The sequence below is a fragment of the Macrobrachium nipponense genome, chromosome 28 (genome assembly GCF_015104395.2).
Source record: "Macrobrachium nipponense isolate FS-2020 chromosome 28, ASM1510439v2, whole genome shotgun sequence".
Taxonomy (NCBI): Eukaryota; Metazoa; Arthropoda; class Malacostraca; order Decapoda; family Palaemonidae; genus Macrobrachium; species Macrobrachium nipponense.
In genome coordinates, this window is record NC_087217.1 from 47,816,719 (window position 1) to 47,843,856 (window position 27,138).

The 27,138-nt window shown below is 39.0% G+C and overlaps 1 protein-coding gene across 3 annotated transcripts in view; it reads right to left on the minus strand.

Annotated features, from left to right (window-relative positions):
- Positions 1–27,138, minus strand: part of LOC135201729 (sister chromatid cohesion protein PDS5 homolog B-B-like) — a 97,152-nt gene that overhangs the window by 36,734 nt on the left and 33,280 nt on the right. For all 3 annotated transcript variants that reach the window (XM_064230934.1, XM_064230932.1, XM_064230933.1), the window contains exons 2-8: positions 24,934–25,089; positions 21,867–22,016; positions 14,612–14,796; positions 5,223–5,430; positions 3,996–4,121; positions 3,699–3,832; positions 2,052–2,189 (exon numbers count right to left, since the gene is read on the minus strand). In XM_064230934.1, coding sequence (XP_064087004.1) covers positions 2,052–2,189; positions 3,699–3,832; positions 3,996–4,121; positions 5,223–5,430; positions 14,612–14,796; positions 21,867–22,016; positions 24,934–25,080 — 1,088 coding nt within the window. In that variant the 5' untranslated portion in view covers positions 25,081–25,089. The remainder of the gene's footprint in view (positions 1–2,051; positions 2,190–3,698; positions 3,833–3,995; positions 4,122–5,222; positions 5,431–14,611; positions 14,797–21,866; positions 22,017–24,933; positions 25,090–27,138) is intronic.

Below are 27,138 nucleotides of genomic sequence, written 5' to 3' on the forward strand. Positions count from 1 at the left end.
TAGCGAACTTTAAGAAGCTGTACACGAAACATCTTTTCAAAAGATGTTTCGACTCACCGATACCACAACACCTCACCTTGCGTCAATTTTGGAAGGAGCATTTCGACATCGTCATTTGCATCCGACTCATTGACCTAGCTTGGCAGGAGGTTTCGAGGTGAACCTTGAATTCCTCGTGGAGGAAACTCTGGCCTGATGCCGTATCCGCCAGAGACTTCGAGGGATTCGACGTGGGCGAAGCTGGTACTGCAGAGTTAGAAACAGTTGATGATCCCGAAACTGTTTTGGAACCAGATCTTGACGAGATCGTTGCACTCGGCAAGTCCATGGGGCTGGTCGTCGACGAGGAAGACATCAACGACCTTCTCGAGGAGCACCAAGAGGAGCTTACGACGGATGACCTGAAGGAGTTGGAGGCCATGCAACTTAACGTCGTTCAAGAGGAGTTCTCTAGCAGCGGCGAGGAAGAGGAGGAGGAGCCTATGACAACGGCAGTAATTAAGGATATTCTAGGCGCTTTTCATAAAGTGCAATTGTTTATCGAAAAAAGACACCCCGAAAAGGCTCACACAGGTCGTATGCTTGCGCAGTTCGATGACGTTTGCTTGAGTCGTTTCAGGAACATTGTGAAAAGTAGGCAGAAGATATCTTCCTTGGATCGTTATTTTTTAAAGAGGCCTTCAGCATTAGCAGGAGTAAGCAAAAAGGAAGAACCAAGTGATAAAAAACAGAAAGTTGAAAGCAAAAAGGAAGAACCAAGTGATGAAAAACAGAACGTTGAAAGCGGTGATGAAGTTGAAATTCTGTATAAAAAAAAAAAAAAAAAAAAAAAAACCTACATAAAAGTAAAAAAAAATTTTTTTTTTTTTTACGTAATTTCTAGATTTTTGTTACAGTTACAGTTTTGTTAAGGTGTTTCGTAAATTTTAGTTTTATGGTTTTCCTTAAATTTTTTGTGTGTTTTCGTAAAGTTAAGTGTACGTACGTACGTACGTACATTATCTGCCGTTTGTCCTCCTCCTCCTCTGCCGCCACTATCGGAGATAGCCTCACTCGAAAGGTAAGCTTCCACATTTTACGTTACAGTAATAATATTTCTTGTACACTAATATACACTTTATTTACAGGTTTTCGATTTTTATTCTTAATTTAGGTATTGAATGGTCCAAATTGTTGTAGTATTTCATTGTTTATAGGTCAATCTAGCTTTATTATGAAATTTAGTAGGGTGTTTTTGGAGGGCTTGGAACGGATTAGCCATTTTACATGTAAAATGTGTTCCAAGATACGAAAAACTCATTATACGAAGGCCGCCTCGGAACGGATTAATTTCGTATCTCGAGGTACCACTGTACGTCACCAAAAATCAGTCGAAAGATGATCAAAAGCGTTGAAATAAGAATTCCAGTCAGGAGGTAGTAACAACAATGTTGACACCACCGGCGACAGAGAGAATCTGATAGAAAACGGGAATGGTTCCTAGTCCTGCCACCCAGAGCAGGGCGGTAGATCACCTGACCTACCTGTAGTGAGTGCCGCGAAATTTGAATTTCTGTCGGGGACGACAGAGTCGATAGCTAAGTATATATCTGACAGGTAAGTTGAATGTATGAAATTACAAATTAACACACTTACAATCTAAAAAAATTACAAATTATTATCACATTAACTAAGTTTGGGCTAGGGAATACACATAAGTGCATTGTATGCAATGTATGTGATCTTGCACTTAAAACTTTAACACCAGCCACCAAAAATGCAGCTGTATCTAAATTAATGAATTTCAATAAAAAAATAAAATAAAACAATTACTTCCCTAAAAAGTACACCATCATATTAAAAAAACTTCCTTATACAGTACATAATTATACTTGAAAAACTACCTTATACATTACACCATCATACTTCATTTTTTACTAAAAATTTAGCATTTATGTCAACTATAAATCTTAATTAATAATAAAAAATGTACTGTAAGTACTTCCTTTTTAGAAAAATTGTACACTATGTTGAAAAATAAATTAATAATACTGGAGCAGTCCTACACTCACCTTACACTTTCTTCAGAGTCATGTTGCCGCAACTTGAGTGTGTCTGTTATGTCTTTTCGTAGGAGAGGATGATTCAACAAGAAATGCATAGAATACTGAACACACTTGGTTCGAATCTTGATACTAATATCATTAAATCTGAAAAGACAAGAACCATCTCAATTAACATCAATAACTTTGTCCATTTATTATAATTCAAAGAAAATAAAAGTTTTTTAATACATGAATGTCCAGTTTCATGCATTTATACCTACTCCTGAACTTGACAAAAGCCATGGCTAATTAAAGTCACTGTGTTGGCAGTCATACAACAAAGTAATATGTTAATTCATATTAAATATGGGTTTGAAATGCACTCACATGTATCAAATGTGCTAATTAAAAAAAAGTCAAATGGAGGTCATTTGAGTTTTAAATCAAAATCTGAAGTGAAATGGAATGAAGAAAAAAACAAAGAAAAAATTACCCCCCTGAACAAGTATGCTTATATGATGTATATAGAAGTCTAAGAAATCATGCTACCACACAAGCAACAATATTTCAAACCCACAGCAACTAGCTTATCAGAGAATGACACTAAGGTAGGAGCCAAGGTAGGAGGAGGCACCAACATTGGCAATGAGACTGCTAGAAATGTAGCTGGAGTGGGATGACATATCATGGCCATGATCAACTTGTTCTTATAAAATACAACTGCAGGGAGCAGTTGGTCTTGGTGAACAGAAAACACTGTCTTGAATGGCCAAGAGACCATCATCTGTTGAGCACATGAACACAGTCAATAAAGAAGGAACAGAGAGAACAACCGTTGAAGGACCTGAGTGGGAGAAATAAATTCATACATGATAGGAATAGCAGAAGGTAAAACCGGTAGATCCCTCCCTTCCACTTCTAAAGTGGGATTTGAAACTGGCAACGGATGACATATCTCAAGCTGTATACTCTTGATTGAGAGTGGTATTGTGCTAAGGAAGCTTTATCTGAAGAGATTTGAGACTTGACAGCTATGGTCAAGGAGAAACTAAAGAAGTCCACAGAATCAGCAACTGCCAATTCTGAGCACTCTGGTACCACTGATCAACAGACCAGTTCCCACACTCTACACACTTCTTTTGGGGGGAACAAGTTGGCCCCTGCACAATGGGATCCTGGACACAAGCATTAGTACTAGGAGCAACATAAAATCACAATAAAAATATAGTCACCTAATAGCAAATCATCAAAACAAAAACAGAAAATTACCGCAATACTCTTGAGCAGCTTGGTCGCACAGTAGTCCCTGCCTTGTGGGGCAGTTGGCTACTAATTTATGCACGAGCAGTTGGGTCCTCCTTTCAAACTGACGAGAGAGTCCATTTCACCACAAGTAAGGTTATCTATGATTAACCAGTTTGTAGAATAACATGTTTTGTAGCAAACATACAAAAAGGTAATAATTAAACCAATTCATTCCACATTTGGAAGACACCAATATTCATATTAATTTTCTCACCTTTCTTTAAAATCTGTTTTCTTTCTGTTTTGCAAACAGGCATGTTATTCAGTAGAAGCTCGATAGCCCAAGTTCACAGCCTTTTTGCTACTTCCATATGAATAAATATTATTATGAATAACAATATAATATAATAATAATTACAGTAATCTTACCTGCCCAAAAAGGCAGTCCATAACTGCTTGTGATTCAGAGCTAATGTGGAATCCTTTTCAGAAAACATACGGGCCAGAAGGGAAACTGACCCATATCTCTCTTCTTCATCTGAGCTTTTGAGCTTGAATTCAAGCTGCAAAAAGATTAATCAACTGTAGAATAACTAACTGGATTAAACTATGAAAACTACTGGAAAACTAACCTAAATACTGATAAAATCTTAATCTAAATATTTCAACAACTATTTTCAAGAATGTTACTTTTTGTGATATTTATGTATTGTAAAATTTACAAACCTGAGGTAAGACTGCTAGAAGAACAGAAGGACATATGTGATTCAATTCATAAATGAGATCATATACTTTTTGTGATATGGTAAGTGTTTTTTCTTCTCGTCCCAATATTAACACGTGGTTGAAGAACTGAAATATAAATATAAATCTTCCATTGAACAAGGAAATATATATTTCCTAAATCTAACTAACTATATTTTATAAAACTTTTGTTTTTAAATAAAACTCATTTTTCACTCAAACATTATATTTTAAAAGGTTATGACAAGAAAGGTACATCTTATACACTGGTAACTGTTTTACTGTCCTGCAATATTATGTTAATAATAACCAGGAGATATATATATATATATATATATATATATATATATATATATATATATATATATATATATATATACATATATATATATATATATATATACATATATATATATATATCTATATATATATATATATTGATATATATATATATATATATATACATATATATACTTATATATATATATATACATATATATATATACACATATATATATATATACATATATATATATATATATATATATATATATATATATATATAGCATATATATATATATCTATATATATATATATATATAATATATAGATATATATATATATATATATATACATATACACATATATATATATATATATATACTATATATGATGATATACTATATATATATATATATATATATATATATATACTATATACATATATATATATATATATATATAGTATACTATACTATATATATATATATATATATATATATATATATATAGATATATACTATATAGATATATATATATATATATATATATATATATATATACATATATATATATATATATATATAGATATATATATATATATATACTATATACTATATACATATATATATACATATATATATATATATATATATATATATATATATATAAAATGTATAAAACTAACACAATAAAATATACTTATATCACAAGTTACGCAAATACAAAGATTTACAGTAAGAAGAGTGAAATTCATAAAGTACTGAATTAAAGCTAAGATGCTAGAAAAAAGATGAGGTAATGCAATAGCTGAATTTCTATGGCTACAGCAGCCATATTTTTGATCCATATTCAGAAATCTGGGAAATAAAAAATTTTGTAGCTAAAAACAAATATAATTCTAGTATGAGTTAATTTAACTGTACTTACCCCTTGGATGTAAGGTTCCAGTGTGTCTGAGCACTTAACAACCAGTTCTTTGGCCAAATAGTAAGCATTTTTGCGTTGTGATTTAGCAGGCTCCAAAACATTGCTAAGAATGATGTCCAGTAGATCATTGGATACAACATCACTTTCGTTGATCAATGGACACAGCACATCTAACATGAATGACTTTACTTTGCCACTGTGCTCATCACTGCCAAGATAAGTAAACAGAGGGCAATAAGTAAACAGAGGGCACTAAATATTTTACTACTGATTATACATTTATCATTTCATACATGATATAATAGTGTACAGTGAACCCCCTTATTGGTGATAGGTGCATTTCAGGCAACTCCCCTCCCCACCCCCCATTTTAAAATCCACAAATACTTAAAGTCTGTCTGAAAAATGCTTAGAACTGACTATTTTGATAGTTCAAACACAAAAAAAAACTCAAAAATGCTTACACCTGAAAACTTTAATAGTTTTATCACAAAAAGTGCATTTAGTCATAAAATTTATATGAAAATGCATTACATATTTAGTGAATATTTTTCAGTGAAAAATGCCACAAATAGGCAAATTTTCAGTGAATAATGGGTAGATAGGTTCCATAGAGAAACCTGCGAAAAGCAGAGTTGGCGAATCTTGAGAACGTGAATGAGGGGATTCAATCTATTACAGGTAGTATTCGAGTTACGATAATTCGTCTTACGATAATCCGATGTTACGATGGGGTTAGCAATTAATACCGAAAAAAATTGAAAATACGTATTTTTAAATTTCGCGCACAACGAGCGCAGGCAGCAGCGTACTACGCTGTACGATATGTTGGCCCAAAAGCGTGAGGCTGGCAGCCAACGACACGAGTCCGACCTTACTTGCTCTCGCTCTGAACCAAGTAAGATTAGGTCAGTGTTCGTTTGTGCTTTTAGTGAGTTTTTAAAGTAAACTAAAACAAAAAACTATGTCTGCTAAACAACCAAATAGGTCTCCATCACTTTGGAAGAGAAATTGAAGATAATCAACCAGTGTGAAGGTGGAAAGGCAGTCATGGTTATCGCACGTGACGAACGTTTATCGCAATCAACGGCATCCACCATCCTAAAGGACAAGAAACGTGTAATGGATAGCTGTAAAGGCATCTGCTTCTGTTCATTCAACAGTTATATCAAAGAAGACGATAGGGCCTTTGGAAGTAATGGAGCAGTTACTGATCATGTGGATGGAGGACCAAATACAAAAGCATATGCCGAGAAATTGAAGATAATCAACCAGTGTGAAGGTGGAAAGGCAGTCATGGTTATCGCACGTGACGAACGTTTATCGCAATCAACGGCATCCACCATCCTAAAGGACAAGAAACTTGTAATGGATAGCTGTAAAGGCATCTGCTTCTGTTCATTCAACAGTTATATCAAAGAAGACGATAGGGCCTTTGGAAGTAATGGAACAGTTACTGATCACGTGGATGGAGGACCAAATACAAAAGCGTATGCCGCTCACCCTCTTGACCATTCAGACACAGGCATGCATGCTTTTTGAAGAACTGAAGAAGTATGATGATAACCACAACAAAAGTTTTGCTGCAAGTGCTGGAAGGTTTTGTCGCTTCAAGAACCGCCATAATTTTCAGTGTGAAAATTAGCAGTGAAGCAGCAAGTGCTGATGCCGACGGAGCAGCTAAATTTAAGGTTGCTTTAAACGAGATCGTCATTAATGAAGGGTACTTGCCAGAGCAAATCTTTAATGTTGACAAAACCGGGCTTTATTGGAAACGTATGCCACAACGGTCCTACATCCACAAAGAAGCAACAGCGATGCCCAGGTTTAAGGCATACAAGGATCGATTGACTCTTCTGCTTGGGGGAAATGTGGCTGGGTATAAACTTAAGCCCTTTATGATTTATCACTCAGAAAAGCCAAGGGTATTAAAAAACATTGACAAGCATACACTTCCTGTGCATTACCGTCATAATAAAAAAGCGTGGATGACCGCAATGCTGTTCGAAGACTGGTTCGTTCATTGCTTCATTCCGGAAGTGAAAGATTATTGTAAGAAAAATAACATCCCCTTCAAAATTCTTCTGATTCTCGACAATGCTCCTGGCCACCCTCAGCACATCGGAGATATTAACGAGAATGTAAAAGTTGTGTTTCTGCCACCAAACACAACTTCTCTCATCCAACGCATGGATTAGGGTGCTGTGGCTACGCTCAAGGCGTATTATCTTCGGAACACATTTGCGCAGGCTGTTCAGGCTACGGATAATGAGGAGAAAGATCTCAGAACTTTCTGGAAAGAATTTAGTGTTCTTAACTCTTAAAGAAAGAGTGCACAAATGGAGTCTGGAAAAATGTGCTAAAAGTTTGTGAACTCCTTTAAAGGTTTCGATCAGAATGAAGAAGTGGAAATCAATAAAAAGATCTTGATACTTGGGAAAAGTTTAGATTTAGAAATTGATGAAGAAGATATCCAAGAACTTATAGATGTACAAGATGTAAAGTTGACGGCAGAGGATTTAATTGCACTTGCAGAAGAGAAAAAAAAGCAGAAGAGGAAGAAATAAAACAAGAGCCGGAGCAAACATTTAGAACTAAAAAACTGGCAGAGGAATTTGCTTTATTTGATCAAGGACTGAAACTTTTAAGTGAAATGGATGGGGAGGAGGAACGGTTTGCCAAAGTTCAGAGGGCTCATCAAAACAATGTTGCATGTTACCGATTAATTTATGAAGAGCGAAAAAAACGCACTGTGGACTATTTTTTCAAAAGAACGGCTCCAGTGCCTTCAGCTTCCCCCCGCCCTAACCCCTCACTTGAGACTCGATCCTGTACGTCTCAGAACTGTTGTTTCCTAGAAACGCATGAACTAACAGAAGAAATTTATCTGAAGAGGAGCGAATTGATGATCCTGCTGTTTTATCATTCTCCTCCTCTTCCGATCTTTCGTTATACGTAGCCATGAACAGCCTGCCACCGATCACGTATGCCGACAACAGACCAAATCTTGGTGAGTACCCTTTACACTAGTCTGAGTCTTGTTCTTATTATTAAATTTCTTTTTATACTTAATTATCATAAGTCAATCTGCATATGTATAGGTATACTGTGTAGTGTAGGCTAATCTTCCATATATGCATATAGCCTATATGGTACTGATTAACTTAGTGTAGGCTAGGCTATATTTGAGATACAAATTTCTCAACTTACGATGGATTTTTCGGAACCTAACCCCATCGTAAGTAGGAGAATATCTGTACAGTGGTACCTTGACATACGAAAGGCTCAACTTACGAAGAACTCGAGATACGAAAGCCAATACGAAAAATTTAACAGCTCTACATATGAAAAGTTTTCAAGATACGAAAGGTTTCTGAAAGTCCGAGATTCGCCTGGATAACAATTTTAATGCTGCCGCGCGCCGCCATCTTAGTACTAGTAGACTCGCCACCATCCTCCTGCTCTCCCATTGGTTCCTGATGCTAGTCGCGGCCATGAAATCCTTCTCTCCTATTGGCCAGCGTCCCTCCCATCATGCATCTACTATGTACACGTGGTGGCGTGGCTCGGCCACTCGGTACCAGCATTGTTATAGTACGCACGCGGTATTCGTTTTCGGGATCGTCAATGTGTACGTAATATTAAAAAAAAAAAAAGTGACCAAGATCTCTAACATGGGATAAGTGATCAAGGTCTCTCTCATGGGATAACTGGAAACTTTGCAAGGTTGGTAGAATCTCCACTCCCTGCTGAACAGAGGGTGTAGACCAATCATTTACAACATGCATACCAGTATGTATACGTATAATCAAGGTACTTCAGTTTATGATGAAGGTCAGCAGCCGAACATTCAGTACCCAAATCAGTTGCAGAGAAAGCATTTGGTTTGAAACAGGGTTTGATGGACACCAGGACCAACAGAGTCATGAGGTGCAAAAAAAGAACCAAGAGATAAAAAACAGAAAGTTGAAATTCTGTATAAAAAAAAAAAAAAACCTACATAAAGTAAAAAAAAAAAAAAAAAAAACAAGTAAAAAAGTTAAGTCAAAACGAAAAAAAAAACGGCAGAAATTAAAGCCGCTTTTCATAAAGTGCAATCATTTGTAGAAGACACCCCCCGAAAAAGCTCACACAGGAACATTGTGAAAAGTAGGCAGAAGCAATCTTCCTTGGATAGTTACATATGTAGTACTACGTACGTATATATTTTTTAAAGTTTACATACGTACATATGTACAAAAGAAAAAAAAAAAAGGGCAGAAATTAAAGCCGCTTTTCATAAAGTGCAATCATTTGTAGAAGACACCCCCCGAAAAGGCTCACACAGGAACTTTGTGAAAAGAAGGCAGAAGCAATCTTCCTTGGATAGTTACGCATGTACGTAGCCTCACTCGAAAGGTAAGCTTCCACATTTTACGTACAGTATATTTCTTGTTACCATGTACACTAATATACACTTTATTTACAGGTTATATTTTGCATTTTTTTTTTATTAATTTAGGTATTGAATGGTCCAAATTGTTGTAGTATTTCATTGTTTAAAGGTCAATTTAGCTTTATTATGAAATCTAGGGTGTTTTTGGAGGGCTTGGAACGTATTAGCCATTTTACATGTAAAATGTGGTCCAAGATACGAAAACCTCATGATACGTAGGGCGCCTCAGAATGGATTAATTTCGTATCTCGAGGTACTACTGTACTGTAGTTTTATGTCAAATATTAAAACAACACTTCTCCAACTACACCTGTCTAACCCTGACAATGAAACCTGTTATTAAAGTCTACATTTAAAGGCATAGTACGTACAGTTAGGGAACATGAAGACAAGCCGAAAGTTACAATGCAATAAATATCAATCTGGATACCATGCTATTAATGTGTTGTGCAAAACTCTGATTAAAAGGTCAAATTTGAAAAAAAATGTAAAGTAAGACTGATAGTCTGATCATCTTTCCGAAAGGGCTCAGCACTCATGATACCCATAAAAATGGAGACAGACCAACTGTACGGTTACTTTAATTTCCATATCATATCTGCAGACCACAGACCAGTAAAAAAGAAAAAAAGGTAAATAAAAATAAAATTATTGTAAGAGCATTCAAAACACACCGCTGCTTTGAATTAAACTGAGAAAAGGGAGAACTGCACAGATACGATGCCAGACTTACTACATTAAAAGGGGTCTAACATCTACAAATATTAATTCCCTTGCTAAAGAAGTAACTCTCCAGTCTCCACTACGTTTGTCTGTCACTAAAAATTTGTCTGTCACTAAAAATACAAACTTGTATATAGTACAGGTAGTGCTCGAGTTACGATAATCCGTTTTACGATAATCCGATGTTACGATGGGGTTAGCAATTATTACTATAAAAAAAAAAAAAAAAAAAAAAAAAAAAAAAAAAAAAAAAAAAAAAAAAAAAAAAAAAAAAAAAAAAAAAAAAGTTGAAAATGCGTATTTTAAATTTCGCGCACAGCGAGCGCTGGCAGCAGCGTACTACGCTGTACGATATGTTGGCCCGAGAGCGAGAGGCTGGCGTAGGTACAGCGGCAATGAGTTCGACCTCACTTGCGCTCTTTTTGAACCAAGTAACATTAGGTCAAGTGTTCGTTTGTGATTTTGAGTTTTTTTTTAAGTACCGAAAATTAAAACAAAAAAAACTATGTCTGCCAAACAACCAAATAGGTGTCCTGCTGGTAGTGCAAAAAAGAAGAGGCAATCCATCACTTTGGAGCAGAAACTGAAAATAAATAAACCAGCATGAAGCGGGGGAAAGGCAGTCATGGTTAATCGCAACGTGACGAAACTTTTATCGCAATCGACTGTATCCACCATCCTCAAGGACAAGAAACGCGTAATGGATGCTGTAAAGGCATCTGCTTCAGTTCATTCAACGGTTATATCAAAGAAGAGGATAGGGCCTTTGGAAGAAATGGAGCAGTTACTGGTCACGTGGATGGAGGATCAAATACAAAAGCATATGCCGCTCACCCTCTTAACCATTCAGACAAAGGCGCGCATGCTTTTTGAAGAACTGAAGAAGAATTATGATGATAACCACAACAAAAGTTTTGCAGCAAGTGCTGGATGGTTTTGTCGTTTCAAGAACCGCCATAATTTTCACAGTGTGAAAATTAGCGGTGAAGCAGCAAGCGCTGATGCCGACGGAGCCGCTAAATTTAAGGATGTTTTACACGAGATCGTCGTTAATGAAGGCTACTTGCCAGAGCAAATCTTTAATGTTGACGAAACCGGACTTTAATGGAAACGTATGCCACAACGGTCCTACATCCACAAAGAAGCAACAGCGATGCCCAGGTTTAAGGCATACAAGGATCGATTGACACTTCTGCTTGGGGGAAATGTGGCTGGGTATAAACTTAAGCCATTTATGATTTATCACTCAGAAAATCCAAGGGCTTTAAAAAACATCGACAAGCATACACTTCCTGTGCATTACCGTCATAATAAAAAAGCTTGGATGACTGCAATATTGTTCGGGGACTGGTTCGTTCATTGCTTCATTCCGGAAGTGAAAGATCATTGTAGGAAAAATAACATCCCCTTCAAAATTCTTCTGATTCTCGACAATTCGCCCTGGCCACCCTCAGCACCATCGGAGGGATATTAACGGAGAATGTAAAAGTTGTGTTTCTGCCACCAAACAAAACTTCTCTCATACAACCCATGGATCAGGGTGCTGTGGGTACGTTCAAGGCGTATTATCTTCGGAACACGTTTGCGCAGGCTGTTCAGGCTACGGATAACGAGGAGAAAGATCTCAGAACTTTCTGGAAAGAATTTAGTGTTCTTAACTCCATTATGAACATTGGAAGGGGGCGTGGGAAGGAAGGAGGTAAAGTAAAGAGTGTATGAATGGGGTCTGGAAAAATCTGCTGAAAGTGTATGTGAACTCGTTTAAAGGTTTCGATCAGAATGAAGAAGTGGAAATCAAATAAAAAGATCTTGATACTTGGGAAAGTTTAGATTTAGAAATTGACGAGGAAGATATCCAAGAACTTATAGATGTGCAAGATGTAGAGCTAACGGCAGAGGATTTAATTGCACTTGCAGAAGAGAAAAAAAAAAGCAGAAGAGGAAGAAGAAATAAAAGAGCCGGAGCGAACGTTTACGACTAAAAAACTGGCAGAGGCGTTTGCTTTATTTGATCAAGGACTGAAACTTTTAAGTGAAATGGATGGGGACGAGGAACGGTTTGCCAAAGTTCAGAGGGCTCATCAAGACAGTGTTGCATGTTACCGATTAATTTATGAAGAACGAAAAAAACGCACTGTGCAACCTACAATGGATTTTTTTCTTCAGAGAACGATCAGTGCATTCCGCTTCCCCCAGCCCTACCCCCTCACTTGAGACTCGATCCTGTACGTCTCGGAACAGTAGTTTCCTCGAGACACCTGAACTAACAGAAGAAGAAATTCTATCTGAGGAAGAGCGAATTGATGATCCTGCTGCTTTATCATCATCCTCCTCTTCCGATCTTTAGTTATAGTAGCCATGAACAGCCTGACACCGATCACGTATGCCGACAACGGACCGAATCTTGGTGAGTACCCTTTACGCTAGTCTGATCCTTGTTCTTATTATTAAATTTCTTTTTATACTTAATTATCATAAGTCAATCTGCATTGAAACACCCGAATTAGCTGATATTAATAATTACTATACCATATATGAGGGCCCCAGAACCAGAAAGTCGTATATGCCACTTCTATGGATTTGGAGTTATGCATACTGGTAGATTTGGCAACCTTTTCTCTGTGTATTTGAGGCATTTCTAGGCCATTCCACCATTTACATACGGTCGAAATTCCTACTGGGACAGTCGGAATTATCGATTTTAGCTACAGGAAAGAACATGACTTCGAGCGGTGCTGGCAGCCGCTCGGACGGTTCATGAGGACCAGATAGACGCATATCACTAGCGCTGATTAAGCCAATGAGAGCGCACGTCACTTCGCGGGTAGCGAATTCTAGGCCAATGAGCGTTTTTCCCCATAAGGCGCGTGTAAGCATCGACCAATCACCGCGCAGCTTACAATCTCCCGCCAATGTTTACATCTCACTTCAGTGATCATAGCGGGAGATTACGATTATCCGTTGTGTTGTGCTGTTATTTTGTCTAAATTACTCTTTATATGAGTACATTATGTCTTCCTCTGGCAGTAATAATAGTCGTAGTAGTAGTAGTAGTGGATGAGGGTCACAGCTGGTAGCGATGTTTGGAGCTAACAGACTGCAATCTGATCGAGTTAAGTCCCCTTCACATTGCAGCTTCTATTAAAGGATGGGGGCCCTAGTAGTAGTAGTAGTAGTAGTAAAAAAAAATTATTATGATAATAATATTATTGTGTATTATTGATGGTTTAAACATCATGGTGATTCAAGGTTATCATCGTCAACATCATTATTACAACCTCATAATATTATTATTTCTATCATTATATTATTATCATTATTATTATTATCATTATCTATTATTATGGACAATAGTATTACTATTCTATTATAGTATTTTCTTGTGATTGATTATAAGTATCGATGTATTATGATGATGAAAGGTTATCATCATCAGTGTCATTATTAGTTACTAATATATTGTACTATCATCATTATTATTATTACTATTATTATCATCATTATCATTATTATTATTATTATTATTATTATTCCCATTGTTATTATTATTACTATTATTATTATCATTAGCAATACTCGGTTTCTTATCACAAAAATGTATCGTCTTTTCAGCACACTATTATTACTTATCAATATTATTATTAATAGTATTATTATCATTATTATTACCAGTATTATTACTATTACTCTTATTAATATCATCATCATTATTACAACAATATGATAACACTTTATTATCGTTTAACACATTCAATTATGGTTTAAGTGCTTGTTATGACTCAAATATTTAAAAAAAATGGGAGTTTGGCAGACATTTTGAATGCTAGCGCGCAAGCGCATCCAACAATTTTTTTCAAATTTTCACAAAAAACTTATAAAGAGTATAGCTTTCATATGAAACTAAGTTTAAATCGATATCTTTCTTAGAACCAGAGTAATGAATGATAAACTTTGAGGCCAATTTACTCATTTTTTAAAAAGTGGCATATACGACTCTCTGGTTCTGAGGCCCTCATATGTATAGGTATACTGTGTAGTGTAGGCTAATCTTCCATATATGTGTATATAGCCTAGCCTATATGGTACTGATTAACTTAGTGCAGGCTAGGCTATATCCGAGATACGATTTTCTCAACTTACGATGGGTTTTTCAGAACCTAATCCCATCGTAAGTAGGAGAATACCTGTACTGACATTCTGACAGAGCTTACTGTAGAAAGCAACAACTTACTTGACAATGTTGAACATAAGCTTGAAAAGTTTACAAAAGATCTCCTGACAATCCTCTAACTCAAAACACATGTTGAAAGACTTCACGTAAGCCAGGTTCTCTAGGAGGTAGAAATAACGCTTGAAGGCTGGGTCCTTTGGGTCTTTCAGCCCACCCAACTGCTTGATGAGGAACATGAAGATAGTCTGGAAACAAATAATCACACTTTCTTAAGTGATAAAACTTCTCAATTTTTGCCACAATTGTATCTCTAATAACAGTTTCAGAATAGTTTAGTAGAATTAATATCCCTCATTCTTTTTCACATCAGCATTTTTTCTTTAGCTTGTTACAAATAAATTTATCAATAAGGAATAAAAATAACATCCTTGCAGAGGATGAGTATGTCACAGTATGAACATACCTGTCCTATTTGATATGAAAATGTTATTGTTATAATACAATAAAGTTTGTTCATACTTACCTGGCAGATATATATATAGCTGTATTCTCTGAAGTCCGACAGAATTTCAAAATTCGTGGCACACGCAGTGGGCGGCCAGGTGGTAGTACCCATTCCCGCCGCTGGGAGGCGGATATCAGGAACCATTCCCATTTTCTATTCATATTTTATAGTGCCACTGTCTCCTGAGGGGAGGTGGGTGGGCACTTAATTATATATATCTGCCAGGTAAGTATGAACAAACTTTATTGTATTATAACAATAACATTTTGTTCATGAAACTTACCTGTCCAAGGATTAGATATATAGGTGAATCCCACCTTTGGAGGGTGGGAAGAGACAGAATAGGATTTTATGAACAAACTTTATTGTATTATAACAATACTTTTGTTTTTTTCATGAAACTTTACCCTGTCAGATATATATATAGTTGAATCCCCACCTTTGGCAGGGTGGGAGAGACGAATAGGATTTTAGGAAACAAATCTATGTAGATGATAGACATCTTGGTTCCCTACCTTTTAGCATAGCTGACTTCGTGATTACTGTCACCAAAGTCTGCTTCTGCTTTACTAGAGTTGCCAGCAAGGTAGAGACCTGTAATGCTGGTGCGCTCTAGATGATCTGTCAACGGGGGCGTGACCACAATGTGACCAGACCATATGACCATACTTCTGAGGGCAACGAAGCTAAAACCACCACCTGACCTAACCTATCAAAGTTAGTTCCATAACTTCTAGGCTAAAGAAAGGGAACGCGCCTCAAGCTACCGACCCTTCAAAGTTAAAAGCACACCTATCCCTTTTCTATAGGATAGGATTCGTGCTGCTTCCTGCCCCCAATAATATATCTACGGATATGTATGGTCCTAGCGACTTGCAGATCTCATATGTCGTCTTCACATCCCGCCGGGAGTGTGAAGTGAACACAGTTGCTTCGCTAAAATGTGAAACTCAGGATGTTACTGAGTGTCATGCTCTGTTGAAATGCTTCCGAGGCCGCGCCCTCACCTCTTGAGCATTCAGTTTAAAAAATCTCAAATCTTTATGCAAACATAATGAATGAGACTGTTTAAAAGAACTCCTTGACTATAACGCCAGGGTGTTCTTGGACATGGGCAAGTCTGGTCTTTTTACGGAACACCGCAGATTGTCCAAATGACCTCGACTTCCTTTAGTTTTATCAAGATAAAACTTGGACACACCCCGACATGGCACAGGACTCTCTGTGGCTCTTGCCTGATTAAATGTTTGTGCCATCCCCTTGATCTCCAGCCCTCTGGGGCCATAAGGGTTAGGATGGGTGGGTATTCGTACTTAGCACGAAAGGAAGCCTTAGAGGGCCACCGCATTATGTTCTCTAACGCCAAAACCTCTGATGATGGCTAAAACCTCACTAACCCTCTTTGCCGTAGCTAGAGTGGTTAGAAATTAGTCTTTCTGGACACGTGTATAAGTTTACAGAAAGGAGAAGTTCGAAATGCTTTGACATCCGGAACTTCAGACCACGTCTAAGTTCCATGCCAGCTTCGATCTAGACAATTTCAAGATTTCCACAGACCTTAAAGATCGTGAAGGGCTTTTTTGTTTGACAGATCCGAATCTCTGAGCCTAGAGGCCGTCAACAACATATTTCCGTCTTCTACAATAGTTGCTACTGTTTTGGAGGGTGGGATAGCTTATCCCATACTTCAGACGGAAAGGGTAGACGGTAAAGTAATATACAGAGTTCAAGGTGGAGGAACAGTCTTTCTTCCTACACTATCCCCAGAAACGGTCCAGTCCAATTGTTACACTGCAAAACAGGCAGCACTGCTATGTCTTGGAAATGGGACTTGCCATTAACTTGAAGATCCTCTCGCTTCTCTACAATCTGAACGCATTCAGACTCAGAGGGGAGAGGTTTTAGGTACCTCTCGAAGCGAGGCTGTTAGAGTAGACCGATTCTCTCGGGAAGGGTCCTTGGAAAGTGCTCTCTGAAGGACGTGGCCTCTGTGCATCCAGCCTCTCAAAGACCAACCTGGAGCGATCAGCGTCTTTGTCGCTCCCTCTGACGCCAGCAATTTATTATATTCCTAAGCTTTGAATAGGGGAAAAGAGACTAACCAACTATCCCCATTCCATACTATAGGATGGCGTCTATTGCTACTGCTCTCGGATCGAGAATAAGGGAGCAACGTAGAAGCTTCTTCTTCGTATTCACTATTGCGAAGAATCTACGAAAGGACGACCGCAGAGTCTCTACAACTCTCGACACACTTCTAAACGAGGATTACTCAGTTTGGAAGTTGCTGTCGTCGATTGAGAAGATCCGCACGGACGTGTACTCGTGTAACGAACCTCTTGAGGATCGTTACGTTCTATGCTTATGCCCATAACCATCTCTCTCCTATTGAGACATGAGAGAGCTGTGGAATTATCCAAGATGATTTTGACCACTCGGCCAAAACTCACTCTTTTAGGAACTTGGAGAGCCAACCAAATTGCTCCCAATTCTTTTAGACTATGTGCCAGGACATCTGTACCTCTGTCTAGATGCCTGGCACCCTCTCGCTATCACCTAAGGTGGTCGTCAACGCATTGAGAGATGTTAGAATTATTTCTAGATTTTTATTGTTATTTCAGTTCTCCGTAAGGAAAAACTGTAGAGGTCTGAATTGCAGTCTATTCAGGGAAACAAGCTTCTCCAGAGAGGAAATGGTCCCCAGCAGACTCATCCATTCCCTCACAAAGCATGCTTCCTTCCCTAAAAAGGCTGCGCTGCATAAACAGGAGAGCATTATATAGTGATATGCCCGCGGTAGACCTCGTACAGACTCTATTACAGTGCGGTAAACCACACCGAACAGGTCTAAGAGATATCTCTGTTGAAACTTTCTAAGTAAACGGAAGGCATGTTCATTCATGATTACTAGAAATCCCCTCAACCCGAGGCTAAAATCCATGATTGTAGGGCACAGATACGGCTAGTCAGCCATTACCGCAGGGGAGAGAGACGTAACCGACCGCGGATGTCAGAGAGCTAGCCGGTACTGCGTTAATCACACAGTAACAGCAGCCTTCATTCATCGTCTCGCACCATTCTGCCTGAGTTGCCAGCTACTCCATTTACGAAGGAATAGGTATGATATTATTGAGCAAAAGGAAACTCTCAAGCAGGCATATATAAACGAAACAGAATTCACTAATTGCAGAAGCTGAGTTGTTGTTGTCGTAACAATACCTTAAGCGTTGTTCTTACCCCGGAAACTTTTGGAAAGTTGAAGGGAATATTGAATAAATACACTTAGAACAACAGTCCTTTCGGTTGCTATCCGTAGAGGTAAATACGATATGCGTATATGACTTGACCCATACGTAAGCAATATGACGCAGAGATAAACTACGTAAATATTGTAGTAATTTGAGCATCAAATTCTCTACTACATTCTTTCCTCGACGAGGAAGAGAGAGAGAATGGAAATCGATTTTGACAGATCCGTGTCTTCTTTCTCTTCGCCAAGAGAACGGATTAAAATTATTCGAATAGAGATCCTCAAGAGAGAACCGAGGATCGAAAAGGACCATTCAAGCTTCTAATGATATTGGACATAAGACTTCATGGACGTAATCTACAAGTCTTTTCTCTTCCCGGATGAGCCTCTGATATGAATGAGAGCTCTTCCGAACCTTGCTAAAGAGAGCTTATCCGCTTACGCGATAAAGTTATTAAGATCTTTGTCAATGAGAACTAGCCCATTTATGAGGGGTCCCCCACTTACTTGACAAAACGTTCAGTATCTTGTCAATGGGGAAAACCCACTAACTTGACAAAACAATTAGTATCTTACTAATGGGGGAAACCCCTTTACATGACAGAAAGTAACCCAGGAATCCGAGTATATAATCTTCCCGATTCTCGCAGAAAAATCGATGAAGGGGCAGGAGGGTTCGAAGAAAAAATTCGGGTATGCCTCTCCGCTAACGTCCGAATCTTTTAAAAAAAATTTCTGTAAAGGAACGTCCTGTGAGCGTCCTGAAGAACGTCCTCTTGACGAGCGTCTAAAAAGCGTCAAGCGTCCTAAGAAGCGTCCTGAGCAGCAATAAGACGCCGAGCTTCCCGCCAAGCGTCCTGCCGAGCTTCCACCGAAGCGTCCTGGCGAACGTCCACAAAAGCGTCCTCATAAGCATCCTGAAGAACGTCCTCTTGATGTGTAGGACGCCTATCGTTCTGCAGAACGTCCTGGCAAGTGATCTGCCGAGCGTCGTGACATGTAGGATGCCGAAGCGTCTTCAAAACGTCCTCAGCTAGAGTCCGATGTAGACATTAAACCCTTCCAAAAAAGCATCCTGGCGGCTCCTGGTGAACGACTCAACGTGTAAAAGGACGTTCGAACATCGAAAGCTTCCTCACGTCTCCATGCGTGGGACATCGAGCGTTTTCAAGGGACGTCCTCGCGCGAGTCTTGCCGAGCATGTCGGTGCATAGAACACCAAGTGTTCTGAACGGCATCTCAGAGAGGATCTTGTCGCCCAAAAGCGTTAACACAAGTAACTTGAGAGACTCCCTAGCGAGGGGAACGCCGCTCATGAAGAGCGAGCGTCCTAAGCAGAAATATGGAGATCGCCATCAGGACGAGTCTTAAGGACGTTCGCCACTCTTGACAAAAACGACGGCCGCCTGTGCGACATCTTGCGTCTTTGTAATGCAAATGAACATCTCCAGAAACTTACTCAAAAAAGGAACGCCGAGCGTTCCGAAAGACATCCTCGCAAGGTGTTTGCCTAGCTTGTGCGACATCTTGCGTCTTTATCAAGCTCATCGACACTTGCAGAAGGGTATTTAAAAGGAAGTCTGTGTCTTCTTGGTTATGAGAAATTCTTTGCCCTTCTCCTGTCGAAAACTAGGATAGTCTATCCAGCGTTGCTGCCGAACCAGATACATCTGTGGCCGCTGACAGAGCGTCCCTTAGGGACGGTAGAGCGTCTTGGCGAGCTGTATCATCTTACAACAATCCTGTTTCGTATAAAGCGAACTGTTTTACGAACGTATACGGAGCGCCATGAGGCGAGGAGGGAGGGAAAACGTCTTGGAGAGCATGGACAAAAAACAATCCCTAGCTAACAAGAGTAACGACGTTCCCTTTCCTCTTGATAGAGCATAGCATGTTTAGATTAAAAGCACACCTATCCTGGACGTTTTCTATTTCTTGACCAAGACAACGGCCGCCCTTTGTCACACTGATCGATAAAATACTGCCGAAGGGACGTCAGAACAGAGTGGAGTCCCCTTAATCCTCCATCGGCTTTTCGAACATGCTCTCTCCTGGTCCTGGGAGTTCCGTAGATGGACCCAGGCCCAGAGGCCGGCCTAGAGACATTATGGGGCCGATCTGACGCTCCCTCCCGACGAGAGAGAGGACGTGAAGCGTCCTCTTCTCTAAAGCTTCTTGTAGAGGGCGCGAGTCCTTCCGAGAGCTCCAACCCTTGCGCGGGGAGGACGCCTCGGAGGACGAGAAGCAATCCTTCGAGATTCGTGCACATGCACGATCTTCGGCAGCCTGGGAAGCGTCAACAGGTCCTACCGAAGGGACGCCAGATCGATGTGGGTTCCCCGTAACCCTCCTTCGGCTTTCGACATGCCCTCTCCCTGGTCCTGGGAGTCCGACAGAGGTCCAGGCCTAGAGGCGTTATGGGGCCGATCTGACGTTCCTTCCTGACGAGAGAGAGGACGTGAAGCGTCCTCTTCTCTAAAGCTTCTTAGAGGGCGCGAGTCCTTCCGAGAGCTCCAACCCTTGCGCGGGGAGGACGTCTCGGAGGACGAGAAGCAATCCTTCAAGATTCGTGCACGTGCACGATCTTTAGCAGCCTGGGAAGCGTCAACAGGTCCTGCCGAAGGGACGCCAGATCGATGGGGAGCCCCCGTAACCCTCTTGCGGCTTTCAACATGTCCTCTCCCTGATTCCTGGGAGTCCGACAAAGGTCCAGGCCTACAGGCATTATGGGGCCGATCTGACGCCCCCTCCACAACACAAGGGGCCCTACACTTCACAACACTGATTGGAGAGCGAGCACTTTAGATTCTAAGATTACTTGATGTAATCCTCCCCGCAGACACTTCTTCTAGGCCCGTAAGCCATACCACAGGGATAGGCAAAATAAATTATACAGGAGGTTAGAAGGTTCATTATTTCTAACTTCTGTTTACTGTGGAGGAAAACCTCCTGATTCTAACACGCTCTAAAATGCGTACACTAATCACTAATTACATTGATCTTTTAACATAGAAAACATGTAAACGTCATACATACTAAGCGAGTGTCTACCGAAAGTTCCAGTAGCCTCAGCTTACCCCATGCAGACAACAAAGTCTGAAACTAGGCTAACTAGCTTTAGACATCATATGCAATGAAAAAATTTAAATTAATTTATAACAGCGTATGCCTAGCCACAAATCCAAGTCAATCATTGAAAGAATAATAAGGATACTTAAGCGGCTAATGAAGTTTCAAAATCCTAGGCGGAGGTACTGCAAACAGTTGTTTCCAGCACCAGCGACAGAAAAAAATATGAATAGAAAATGGGAATGGTTCCTGATATCCGCCTCCCAGCGGCGGGAATGGGTACTACCACCTGGCCGCCCACTGCGTGTGCCGCGAATTTTGAAATTCTGTCGGACTTCAGAGAATACAGCTATACTATATATATCTGACAGGTAAGTTTCATGAACAAAATATTTATTTAAACTTAAAAGTACTTCCTAGAAATGAAATAACAATTTCTCTACATTACTCCCAAACAAAAAGACATGCAACTCAAACTTAAAGCTACGCACCTTGACCTGGCCAGGATCTTTATAAGGGGCTTCAGGTGCATAAACTCTAAGGACATCAGCAATGCAACATGCTATAAGTAACTGTACATCTCGACTTGGGTAGGAGAGAAAAAAATCATCAGCGATGTGCATTGCCAAGGGAACATATTCCTGAAAAGAAAATTTAGACAAATTATAACCACATGAGAAATGAGTACCCTTTCCAAAGTAAACAGCAAAGATTATCCAATCAAAAAGATGAATGTAAAATTTCAGAAATAACCAGCTTCATCATGTCAATTCACTAACTTTTAACCCCTTGGTTTCAAGCAAGATTATCCTGACTTTAAAAACATCTTCACAGGTTCTCAGTAGGATAGAATAGAACTCATCAGTCCTTAGTTTCAATCACTTTCTAAAAAAGAAAATTATGCACACTCTACTTCATAAAAACCAAACCCAATAATAAAAGGAGACTTTTTAGTCTTCAAGAATAATGCTGTAACAGATTATGTAGGATTTATCACACACAGCAGAGTTTAAAACAAATATTCTCCCTGCATACAATCTCTATCTAAATAAAAAAAAACTCAAGTACAATTTTAAGAGACTGAGGGAAAAGCCTGTTGTAAAGGATCTTAGCTGTGGATATGAAACTGAATTTGTTCAACTTACAAAATCACCATCTACATTAATCTAATTTATGGTATTCATGAAGCCTAGAAAATTTTCTGTTAAATATAAAGCATATCACCAGCTGGCTAACTGGCAGCACACTACATACATGCATTCCTATGGAACATGAGTTCCAGTCAGGTAAGAGTCTCATGTCTAGTGAACCTACCTTGCTAGTCTGTAGTTTCCTACACTTGAATGGTTTCTCCTAAAATATTTTTCTCTTCCACTGTATTACTGACTCATCGGTAATTACGGTTTCACAATATATGGTATTTTGCTGCTCTTGTCTTGGTAAACAGAATCAATTTACAAAACATAGAAAACACAACCCAAAATGTACACAAAATTTTCAGGATATACCATAACTATCCTGTTTTCCTGATATTTCTAAACTTCAACATTTCTCACTCATAAACTAAATTTTTTTCAATTACGTACATTCAAATAAAACTTTATAAAACATTTCAATGGTATATGAAAAAGAAAAAATGTTCCGCCTCAAGTTATAATGCAGAATCTCTTGCTCTTACTCATAATGTTCTTATTAACGCTGAATGGAACCCTGCTGGATGACTTTCATACTAATTTCATCACTATTTAAAACTATTCTATAGGCTAGCAGGCAGGCCAAAGATGAGTAGTACCTGAAAACCCAACTTCTATCTCCAGACATTCAAAGATCATAAATACTATAGACAAATAAGAGTGAAGAGGTCATGACGAAGCAACTGCAACCCTACAGTCAGCGCCATTTGTACTGAGAAGAGAGAAATTACCTTGCAGAAAAAATAAATTTAATTCATAAGAATTAAAAAAAAAATACTTTAACACTTATGCCGTCATTGCTACTTCCTGACAGGGAAGTCCTTGGACTTGATGACCTTTGGAGTCACTGTGGAAGACTATCAGCCAAGTTCTGACAGTGGGCAAGGGGTATTTTCCCCCAGACCTTCCTTATTACAATCTCAACCTTGGGGATTGTCGACATATCCTCCTTACGAAGGCGGCATTTCAAGATTCCCTAAAGGTTTTCTGTGGGGGACAGATCAGGTGATTGGCCAGGCCAGTCATGCATAAATTCAACTTCGTTGTCAGAGAGCCACCTTTTGGATGCCCTTGAGGTGTGGCAAGGGGCGCCGTCCTGCTGAAGGATCTCAAAGCCAGTTTTGGCAAAAGACTGCTAAATTGTCCTTTAGCAGCTTAATATAATGCTCAGAATTAAGCGTTTGGCATCTAGGGAAGCATGACAAGATTCCCTATCCACCATAGCCAAAGGAGCCCCACGCCATGAGGTAGGGCGGATGCTTAACGCTAGTCAATGTCAGCTGCGGGTCACACGCTGACGAAGTGCGTGACTTCCAAACCTTCGTGCCCTTGTTCTCACTGACGCAGAACGTTGCTTCATCAGTCCAAAGGACCTTATGCCACTGTACAAGGTCCCAGTTCTTATGGTACTTGGCAAATTGAACACGATGGCGATGTTGCTTAGCAGTCATGAGGGGCTTGACTCGCGCTTTCATCTTGGAATATTCTAGACGCTTCTGGATGTTGCGCTGAATTGTCCTTATTTCAGACACAGGTCTAAGGAGCTTAGGGTTCTTTTCTTTCAATTCCTTTGCAGTAATTGAAGGATTAAGGTCCAACTGATGCCTTAACAGCCTTAAAGTCTTCGTAGGAATCTTCAAAGACCTACCCTCGCCGTGTTTGTGTTCGGAAACGTTATCACCAGATCCAGCCTGACGCCCTTTTTGGAGTAGTCACGACACTGTCTTCTCATTAACACCAGTAATTTCGGCAATTTCTCGGTTTCTATTACCACTTTATGTAGTTCAACAACTCTCTCAATATTATCATGGCCGTATTTTTACCAGACATCACTCTAAGGGCGTGGTAGACACCAACACTCACTGCACATAAAGCACAAAAAGACGAATATGTGGACCGCCATCAAAGAAATGCACTCCTTATGGCTGACAATTGGTACTAACTCTTTGAAATTGTCACCAGTAGTGCATGGGTGGATAAGTAAAATGTGCCAATCAGTTCATTTTGTCCCGGCCGATTTTTTTGCGAGAAATATGATACGGTCCAAAAAACAACAAAATGATTGAGAATTCCAAAAATTCTCAATACAAATGGCGCTGACTGTACATGGCATCTGAAATACTATATGCAAGGGTTCTGCCTATTGACAAGCTCTATTATGCAAGTAATACAAGAATGACTCACTGGCTGATAGTCATGGTCTTTCCCCTATTTGCACAGCAGTATCCCAATGCTGGTATATAGATACGTATATGTATATGAATGTAATAATTTTTTTTACCCGTCCGCTTAAATTTTTCACTTATTTCTAAAAGATGACATCACAAGTTTACCAACTTAAAGCATGGTACTAATCAATAATCACCTGATAAGCTCCATCGTCCTGGCCCATAGACTGCAAAGTGTGGGCCAGTGTCTTCAACCTCCTAATCATCTCATCAGGACCAATATCTTCTGTCACTTCCCTGCATCCCGGAGGATACAGGATTGTTAGGTTGTCCCCTCGTCCCATCCTCCACCCCTGAAAGAAAATGGTTAAATTTGCATGTTTAATAAATATTAAGGAAACAATTCAAATGATACTACTGTAACTAAAATTTCAAATTGCTATCACTGAATAACTCTGTCATTATAACACTGACATTTAACATAATTCTGATCACTTTTAACATACATGAGTTATTGACTAGTGGTTGCATAATTCAATACCTTGCGTTAGCATTTAACGTAAATCCTAGTTTAGTTAATAAACTATGTAATCAATTCTTAAACTACAGTTAAAACTGCATTAAACACTATACACCTTTAAAACCAACTTATAACAACAGCATCACATAAAATACACAAGCTTAAATATCAAGAGCATCATATTATGGCAAGGTAATTGCAAACAATAATTCTTCGACTCTAGCCATCCTATGAATAAAAGTCAAATCAATTTTCACATCTGGAAGCTTATAATTTTGACAGAGATCTAAGTAATCAGCAAAGAGTATCAGGACTCAAAATGTCTATTCCCTAATTAGGAGATGGGATCCATGGAAGAGTCGCATCATCTTCACAACTGTAATGTTTACCAAAGATACCTAAGAACCTCTAGGGGACATTTTGCTTGCTCAATATCATAACCCATTCACTGCTGTCATGCACATACCATACGTGTATAAACCATATTGGCTACTAAATTTCAAAGCAAACTTCCCATTAATACATCGCAAGAACTGTACACTACAGTATAGTTTAGTTATGAATGAATATTGAAACAATTATAACATGACAATTTGTCCAAAATTGCATTTTTCCTAACTATACAAACCTGAGGTCCTTTTACAATAGGAAGGTACTAGCGGCAGCTGGATAGGTCGTAAGCTTTCGAACAAGGGGTTCGGTAGTTAACTGCTTGTCCCGACAGGCGCGCATACGCGGCGACTGGGAGGTAAACAATCACTTTTGCTTTTGGCCCAAGCAAAAACTGCAGAGTGAGGGGTGGCATGAGGTGGGACTATGTGTAAAAGGACCTCAGGTTTGTATAGTTAGGAAAAATGATGTTATTATGATATAACAAAGTTTCATGTATACTTACCTGGCAGGTATATATATAGCTATATTCTCTGTTCGCACTGGCAGAATTTTCAAAACTCGCGGCAACCGCTAGATCACTGGTAGTTCAGTGATCGCCACCCCGTTCCCGTCCCGTGGCGCTGGTGCTCGGAATCATTCCCATTTTCGTCAGATTTTTCTCTGAACCCTGTCTCCTGAAGGGGAGGTGGGTGGGAATTTAATTATATACTACCTGCCAGGTAAGTATACATGAAACTTTGTTATATATCATAATAACACATTTTCATGTATGACACTTACCTGGCAGGTATATATATAGCTGATTGCCCCTTTGGAGGTGGGTCAAAGACAGCAACATTGTAAGAGGTTTTAAAATTTAAAATAAATCCCAAATACTCTTAGATTCCTTACCTGCTAAGGTAGCTGACTTCATAAATCCTGCCTCTTAGCCTGCTAAACCTTAGTAGTTCCCAACTAGGACATGACCTAATAGTTGATGAAGCTAAATACAAGGGTCTGACAACTGGACGGGACCAATTTGTTGACAGGAACCCTAGCCCTCTCTTACCACGGGCATTCATGCTAGGATAAGTTAGACCACCAACCACACACAAAGCTAACATAACACACTACACTTCACAGACTGAAGAGGAATAACCCTCTCAGACAACCATAAAAACAACACCACTTAATTAAAATACCTAGCATGTTAGTAAGTATGGGGTGGAAACTCCCTTGCCCAATACTGCTCCTGAGAATACATAAGGGTCCCAACGTTTGACAGTTGTCAAATGTGTTTTGACGTTTCTAAGGTAATGACACGCAAACACTGAATTAGTTCTCCAAAACGTCGTTTCAATGATATCTTTGAGGGCCATATTTCTTTTAAAATGCCAAGGAAGTAGCTACTGCTCTCACTTCGTGCGCCTTAACCTTAAGGATGCCGAAATTTTCATTCTTGGCATAACATATGTGATTCTTTAATCAGTTCCCTGAGGAAAAAGGCAAT